This window comes from Oncorhynchus masou, chromosome 21, assembly GCF_036934945.1.
Source record: "Oncorhynchus masou masou isolate Uvic2021 chromosome 21, UVic_Omas_1.1, whole genome shotgun sequence".
NCBI lineage: Eukaryota > Metazoa > Chordata > Actinopteri > Salmoniformes > Salmonidae > Oncorhynchus > Oncorhynchus masou.
This window is the reverse complement of record NC_088232.1, coordinates 38,374,949-38,383,382: the sequence shown is the minus strand read 5'-3', so window position 1 is coordinate 38,383,382 and position 8,434 is coordinate 38,374,949. Positions and strand designations below refer to the sequence as shown.

The window sequence follows — 8,434 nt, the reverse complement described above, 5'->3', positions numbered from 1 at the left end:
GGGTCTGAAATAGTCATTGGAACTAAACAATGACCTGTTAAAAAAAAAAAAACTACAATACATGGAAGTCATTGGATTATTTCTGTTTTATCACATACTGTAGGCCTGGTGTAGTATTCAGGTTAAGTCTATCCTCTGGACAATATTGCTCAGAGTAGCTTTAGCCGTTAACACAATGAATACATCTTTAAGAAGTGGACTTCATGTCATGCTTCAACTATGTTTCCAAAGACACAGGACAACAGTGGGACAAAATACAAAAGGGGGCACAAGAGATGTCAACATATTTATGATTTAAATTAAATCTGAAATTTATAAAATGCATAATATTTTGTGCCAGGCCTTTAATATACTGTAGACAACATTTTGTTTGGGTAAGGGGAGCAGTATTGATAGGATAAAGCTAAATGGGCTTAAAGCATACAAAAACAGCAGTACTTATAAAAATTGCAACATTAAGTGTTCTAGAAAATACATGTTTAACCCATTTCAATCTGGAGGGGTGGGATTTTCCCTTGCAGCAGCCAGTAAAGGTGACTGGTCTGGCAAACAGGACTATTCAACAGGGCCCGGTTTCCCAAAAGTGAAATAATCCATATAGTTAATGAATTTAGCCTTCAGATGCTTTAAAAAAGATGGCTAGGAGCTCCTCACGGTGTCTTGGACTCCTCTTTTGGCCTGTTGAACAGAGGGAAAATTACTTAAAACACATTGACTATCAGATATTCCCTAAACATTTCAAATGAATGTTTGCTAACCCCTTTGTTGTGTCCATTTTCTCCTCCTCTGGCAGCTTTTCTTCTTTTACTTCTATCATAACAAAGAAGCAACAAACAATTATCCTCAATGTACAACTGGACATGGTATAGAACTTAATGTCTATAAGGCTTCAAAATGTTAGATGACTGCAGTTGTGCATTACACAAAAAGCATGAGTATTCCACACGAATGAGAATTGATTGAGATACCTTTCTTGTCATCAGCTTTCTTGTCATCGCCTGCTTTCTTCTCTTCTCCCTCTTTTTCTTTGTCTTCTTCAGTCTTTGTTCTCTTGGCTTTCTTGAAGCTGGCAGCATTTCTCCGTCCGCCCCCTTGACCCTCAGCCTCGTCCTCAGAGTCTGAGAACTCCTCGTCACACGCTATCCTCTTGTCATGGGCGCGAACTGCACAAGAGGACATGAGCATCTCAGACAAAGATTTGCGTGGCGGGGGCATATAGAAGATATATTTCTCATATGTTAATTCTGAGAAAAAGTAGGCATGCCAATGGTGCAAAGTTTGTGTTACCAAGAGACGCATGTGTTGTGGCTGTGTTTGTCAGGTTTTAAAACTTGTAGGCTTGTGGCAGCAGATACCCTAGAGGATAGAGCGTTGTACCAGTAACCGAAAGGTTGCTGGTTTGAATACCCGAGACAAAGGTGAACAAAAATGTGTCCTTGAGCAAGGCACTTAACCCTAATTTGCTCCAGGAGCACTACTACTATTGCTGACCATGTAAAACATTTCACTGCACTTTGTGCATTCAGGAAGCAGACCCCTGGACCTTTTCCACATTTTGTTATGTTACAGCCTTATTCTAAAATGGAGTAAATCGTTTGTCATTATAGGGGTAAAGTAAAAACAGGTTTTAAGCAAATGTATCACATTTACTAAGTATTCAGGCCCTTTACTCAGTACTTTGTTGAAGCACTTTTGGCAGTGATTACAGCCTCGAGTCGTCTTGGATATGACACTACAAGCTTGGCACAACTGTATTTGGGGAGTTTCTCCAATTCTTCTCTGCACATCCTCTCAAGCTGTAAGGTTGGATGGGGAGCGTTGCTGCACAGCTATTTTCCGGTCTCTCCAGAGATGTTTGATCGGATACAGGTCGGGGCTCTGGCTGGGCCACTCAAGGACATTTAGACTGGCCCCGAAACCACTCATGCGTTGTCTTGGCTGTGTGCTTTGGGTCGTTGTCCTGTTGGAAGGTGAACCTTTCACCCCAGTCTGAGGTCCTGAGTACTCTGGAGCAGGTTTTCATCAAGGATCTCTCTGTACTTTGCTCCATTCATTTTCCCCTCGATCATGACTAGTCTCCTAGTCCCCGCCTCTGAAAAACGTCCCCACAGCATGATGCTGCCACAACCATGCTTCACAATAGGGATGGTGCCAGGTTTCCTCCAGACGTGACACTTGGCATTCAGGCCAATCTTGGTTTCATCAGACCAGAGAATATTGTTTCTCATGGTCTGAGAGTCTTTAGGTGCCTTTTGGCTAACTTTGAGCGGGCTGTTGTGCCTTTTACTGAGGAGTAGCTTCTGTCTGGCCACTACCACAAAGGCCTGATTGGTGGAGTGCTGCAGAGATGGTTGTCCTTCTGGAAGTTTATCCCAACTTTATAGAGGAACTCTGGAGCCATGTCAGAGTGACCATCGGGTTCTTGGTCACTTCCCTGACCAAGGTCCTTCTCCCCTGATTGCTTAATTTGGTCAGGTGGCCAGCTCTAGAAAGTGTCTTGGTGGTTCTAAACTTCTTCCATTTAAGAATGATGGAGGCCACTGTGTTCTTGGGGACCTTCAATGCTGCAGACATTTTTTTGGTACCCTTCCCCAGATCTGTGCATCGACACTATCTTCTGTCAGAGCTCTACGTACAATTCCGTTAACCTCATGGCTTTTTTTTTGCTCTGACATGCACTGTCAACTGTGGGGCCTTATATACATGTGTGTGCCTTCCTAAACCATGTACAATCAATTGGATTTGCCATAGGTGGACTCCAAGTTGTAGAAACATCAAAGATTATCAATGGAAACAGGATGCACCCTAAGCTCAATTTCGAGTCTTATAGCCAAGGTTCTGAATATGTTATTAAGGCATGTTTATTTTTTATACATGTTCAAACACTTCCAAAAACCTGTTTTCACCGTGTCATTATGGGGTATTGTGTGTAGATTGAGGGGGGGGGGAAATGTGATCAATTTTAGAACAAGGCTGTAATGTAACAAAATGTGGAAAAGGTTAAGGGGTCTGAATACTTTCCAATTGCACTGTATTTGACACCCCCCATTGTCAGTTGGGTCTAAACATTTGGACAGAGGACTTACTGGATATCCGTTTGTTAGGGTCTTCCTCCTCCTCGTCTCCACTGTCCTCCTGCACGGCGTCTTCTGGGATGGCCTGCATCTGGACCCCCGGGGCGTGGGGCAGCATTCGAAGGTTCTCAAACAGACGCTGCCTGAATGGACACACAAGTGAGATGCATTAACCTACGTGACATCACGTCAACTAAATACCATCAAATATACACGCGTCAAGGATAATATGTATAACAAGTGCCGTAATATGACATGTGGTATCTGAAATGACCTTGTCAATAACTAGCTTACATAACAGTTATTGTTTATGACCCAAATCTAAAAACATTACTTCATTATGACTAATAGTATGATTGTGAACAAAAATATTGTTCTAATTATGTACAGTAGGTATAAAGAGCACAACAAAGTGTGGTCAACAACTCACTTGATCTTTTCCAGGTAGTCGTTGGTGTTCTGGTTGGTCATGTTGGAGGGACTGATGTGCAGTTTGAAGTCTGGCCCAAAGTACTCAAAGTAATCATTGTATGGAAGCTCTGTGGAGATTACATGAATTTATCAACACAGTGACATACAGCTACTGTCGTGGAATCTATCCTAAAACACTCATGCCCTTCTCGGACCTGTCAAACATAGTAACGTTAGAAAGTAAAAGTACATAAATCAACAGTGCAGCAGGATGGCTCTAATAAAAAACATGAGCTGGAGCACACCCAGAGAAAAGTATTTAGTGTAGAGGTGCTAATGGCAAATAAACTATAACGCTATAAAACTTAAGACGTCTCACACTATATATAAACTCCCAGTAATTTATTGGGTAAAACCCCCAAACTGTGTGTGCAACCATTTATTTTTTATAGCTTGCAGCAGGACAGCTCACCGTTTGGTATGGAGCTGTCTAGGGCCACGGCTGTCTCATAGGTCCAGCAGCGGGCCACGTTCCGGATGGTGTAGCCTCCACCACCCAGCATCAGCAGGGGCAGGTTGAAGCTCTTCATGTACTCCACACACTTAGCATGGCCTTTGATGGTGAGGTTAAAGCAGCCAAGCCTGTCTCCCGAGAGGGAGTCGGCTCCACACTGAAGAACCACTGCACTAGGCTGGTACATCTCCATCACTTTAGTCATGATCTGCACACACACACAGACATAAATTAAATTAACATTTTAGTCATTTCGCCAAAACACTTACCCAGAACGACACAGTTGAATGCATTCAGTTGTACAACTGACTAGGTATCCCCCTTTCAGATGCTTCTGGAAGCTGGTTCCACCATTGGGGTAGCAGGACAGAGAAGAGCTTGGTTGGCTAAATGGAAAGTAGAATGTAGTCTATCTACACTTGGGTCTGTTTGAGTTACAGGGAGGAGAGATTAAATACAGCCAAGATAAGAAGTTAGTATACTTACAGGCTTGAATATGGCTTCGTAAGACTCGTCGTCTATCCCATCTCTCAGAGGGTAATTCACAGCATAGTACTTGCCTTTCCCTGCGCCAATATCCTTGAGAAATAACAAAGCAGACTCAGTCAACTACAAATGTGGACACAAGCTCTGACCACCAAAGCAATTATGAATCTACAATCACCAGGCCGTGAAGTTTTCTAAGTATGAATTAAATCTATCCTTTGGACATCATTTAATAAACAATGCCACCAAATTGAATCCCCCGATGATGACATGACAGCCTCACCCTCAGGTCTCCAGTGCCGGGGAAGTACTCTCCGTACTTGTGGAAGGACACGGTCATGACTCGGTCTGTGGTGTAGAACGCTTCCTCCACTCCATCTCCATGGTGAATGTCAATGTCTATGTACAGAACTCTCTGGTGGTATCTGGGGGAAGAGAAGATTTACCATCAACAGGTTGAATAAAAATCTCCTAAATATGGCGTACCAAAGTGAAGTTACTATTGAGATCCGTTAGGGTATATCATTCCCTACATTTCACAAACTCGATGAACTGCAATGGAGAGATTGTACTCACTTCAGTAACTCTAAAATGGCGAGCACAATGTCATTCACATAGCAGAAACCTGACGCCTCAGACTTCTTGGCGTGATGGAGACCTCCAGCCCAGTTAATAGCAATGTCTGTCTGCTGTTTGTTCAGCTTCACAGCTCCAGCTAAAACACAGGGGAAGAGAAGCCAATCAGAGAGCATGAAACTATGGCTACATTCTTGTAATGGACAGTCACAGAAGAGGCCAAGTAAGCCAGAGAATATTCCATCTATCCAGGCAAAATGTGTCTCACCTAAAAGAGTAGACCTACACCTGTATATTAACTTACCAACAGAGCCTCCTGTTGAGAGCTGGCAGAACTCAAACAGGCCATCAAACACAGGGCAATCCTCACCAACGTTAACTATGTGAGAATTGCAGAAAATGTGTTAGTCTCAAAAACATCCGGATAAAACTGGCCGAGAGGCTTTTCAAAGTATTTATTTCTGACTTTTCATGGGCTACTGCTCAATTGTATAGGTATATTGAGGCATGACATCTTCTATGCCTAAAACTCACATCTCTGCATCTGTTTGCTGTACTCCGACATGTTGTCAGGCCGGATGGAACGCAGAAACTTGATGTAGTCGTCACTGTGGTACTTGGTCATCTCCTCTCCACTGGCTTTGTGAGGTCGCTGAGACCGACAGGGAGAAGATCAGTTACTGAGACCTCACTACCTAGGTATTAACCTTTCAATTCAGAACTATTGAGTTTGCAGGCTTTCTGCTGCTCTTATGAATAGTTCCAGGATTCTCAACATACGTATATCTCCATCTTTCTGTAGAGACCATAGTTCAGCAAGAGGTTGTGTGTCATGCGAATACGGTGTGGCTTCATGGGATGCCCCTGGCCATAGTAGTAATTCCCAACATCACCTTTGAAGAAAGAATGAATTAATCTTAGCTAATTGTTCTGTACAGCATAGCCTTTTATCTACTGTTGTACTTCATTTGATTATTAAAAATATATACAGTACCAGTCAAGTTTGGACAAACCTGCTCATACTTTCTTGCTATTTTCAACATTGTAGAATAATAGCGAAGACAACAGTATTAAATAACACATATGGAATCATGTGGTAACCAAAAAAAGTTTAACAAATAAAAATATTTTATATTTGAGATTCTTTAAAGTAGCCACCCTTTGCCTGGATGACAGCTTTGCACACTATTGGCATTCTGTCAACCAGCTTCATGAGGTAGTCATCTGGAATGAATTTCAATTAACAGGCATGCCTTGTTAAGACATGAAGGTCAGTCAATCTGGAACATTTCTAGAACTTTGAAAGTTTCTTCATGTGCAGTCGTACAAGAGTTCAAGTAACAGACATCTCAACATCAACTTTTCAGAGGAGACTGTGTGAATCAGGCCTCCATGGTCAAATTGCTGCAAAGAAACCACTTCTAAAGGACACCAATAAGAAGTGACTAGCTTGGGCCAAGAAATACAACAATGGACATTAGACCGGTGGAAATCTGTCCTTTGGTCTGATGAGTCCAAATTTGAGATTTTTGGTTCCAACCGCTGTGTCTTTGTGAGACGCAGAGTAGGTAAACGGATGATCTCCACGTGTGTGGTCCCACAGTGAAGCATGGAGGTGTGATGGTGTTTGCTGGTGATACGGTCAGTGATTTATTTAATATTCAAGGCACACTTAACCAGCATGGCTACCACAGCATTCTGCAGCAAAACACCTCCCATCTGGTTTGCACTTAGTGGGGGTTATCATTTTTTTTTCAACAGGACAATGACCCAACACACATCCAGGCTGTGTAAGGGCTATTTGACCAAGAAGGAGAGTGATGGAGTGCTGCATTAGATGACCTGGCCTCAACCCAATTGAGATGGTTTGGGATAAGTTGGATCACAGGGTGAAAGAGTGGAAGATAAGCAGCCAACAGGGACTCAGCATTTGTGGGAACTCCTTCAAGACTGTTAGAAAAGCATTCCAGGTGAAGCTGGTTGAGAGAATGCCAAGACTGTGCAAAGCTATCAAGGCAACGGGTGGCTACTTTGAAGAATCTAAAATATATTTTGAATTGTTTTACACTTTAGTTACTACATGATTCCATGTGTGTTATTTCATAGTTTGTGTCTTCACTATTTTACTACAATGTAGAAAATAGTTTTTTTTTAAACAAGTGTCCAAACCTTTGACTGGTCATATTTTTTATTTTTTTGTGTGTGTACTGTGTACTTGTTTTACATTTACTGTATTTATTGATAAACATCAGCATTTCACTGCACCCGCCATAACACCTGCTAAACGGTGTATGGACCAAAAGTGATTTGCAGTAACAAACCATTTTTTCATTGATTGAAGAGATACCACCCGGAATTACGGCAGTCATATCTACTCGGGAACCAGCATGTCAAATTCATTCAAACATTGAAATATTTTTTGTTGTTGCGTTTTAGCTAACCTCAACTCTTTTCCAAACCTTCATCTGCTACGTGTATTCTCCTAAAACTGCTATGAAAAGTCAATTCTGACAAAAGTTCTAGATATGACCATTTTGGAAATGAGGCCTTTATCCAAAATCCCTTAGTATCACTTTAGATGTAACAATTCTGACCAACATATGCACATTTGAGGAGAATGGACGGTCACTAAGCAAGCAATCTGGCGAATGCAACGAAACGATGCATTTTTTTTTTTGCAGAAAATCCCTATAAATCGAAAGGTTATTACGTCTAGGAAGTGAGTGAAATAGGGTAGCTAGTAGCTAACGTTGTTAGCTAGTATAGCTAGCTAATGTAGCGCTAGCTTAGTGTTTTTGTGGAGTCCAATGCTCGCATAAGCTAATTAACGTTAGTTGGCTAACTAATCGGTTCTACCTTTGTACAAGCTAGCTACCAAGTTAACCGAAAATATACATTGTGGACAAGTAACGGTAACTTGACGTTAATACACAATGGAGAATAATATTTGATAATAGTGAACATTTCTCAAAGACCAACGTACAGAATTTGGAAATGCCTCGCTCTTTCACAAAGCTAACGTTAGCTAGCTAGAGATGCTGCACGTTTGCACTAGCTAATCTGACCACAACAAATCTGACCATTTGCACCACTTTTAACATGGCACATTGTACTCGATGTATAACAAAAGTAGTACTTACCATCGTAATAGTAGCACACTTTTTTCTTTGTTCCTTGAGAACTCAGCGCCATTTTACATCACAGACAGGCGAAAAGCGGCAGCTGTACTTGAGAAAAGGGGTGTATACAATCGGTTACTGTGTAGAACGTCACTTGAACGCATCAAGTGGTAGTTTACAATGTAGACACATTTATTTAACTAGGCAAGTCAATTAAGAACAAATTCTTATTTCAATGACGGCCTAGGAACAGT

The 8,434-nt window shown here is 41.7% G+C and overlaps 1 protein-coding gene across 1 annotated transcript; it reads right to left on the bottom strand.

Moving 5' to 3' along the window:
- Positions 1 to 273: 273 nt before the first annotated feature.
- LOC135508313 (probable histone deacetylase 1-B) lies at positions 274 to 8,313 on the bottom strand. Its single transcript, XM_064928412.1, has 13 exons — positions 8,202 to 8,313; positions 5,842 to 5,954; positions 5,596 to 5,713; positions 5,366 to 5,440; positions 5,062 to 5,200; positions 4,769 to 4,910; positions 4,486 to 4,578; positions 3,958 to 4,207; positions 3,505 to 3,613; positions 3,087 to 3,217; positions 969 to 1,163; positions 759 to 810; positions 274 to 678 (listed from the first exon to the last, which is right to left on the bottom strand). The coding sequence occupies exons 1-13, from the start codon at positions 8,251 to 8,253 to the stop codon at positions 651 to 653; spliced, it is 1,497 nt and encodes a 498-aa protein (XP_064784484.1). The 5' UTR covers positions 8,254 to 8,313; the 3' UTR covers positions 274 to 650.
- Positions 8,314 to 8,434: the final 121 nt, after the last annotated feature.

Bases quoted from the DNA above. Each gene is read 5' to 3' on its own strand.
- LOC135508313 (XM_064928412.1), bottom strand. From the start codon at position 8,253: ATGGCGCTGAGTTCTCAAGGAACAAAGAAAAAAGTGTGCTACTATTAC. The intron at 3,614-3,957 runs GTGAGCTGTCCT...TAATCTCCACAG, and splicing joins AGACAGCTCCATACCAAACG to AGCTTCCATACAATGATTAC. The intron at 1,164-3,086 runs GTAAGTCCTCTG...CCTCTTGTGCAG, and splicing joins CCCTAACAAACGGATATCCA to TTCGCGCCCATGACAAGAGG.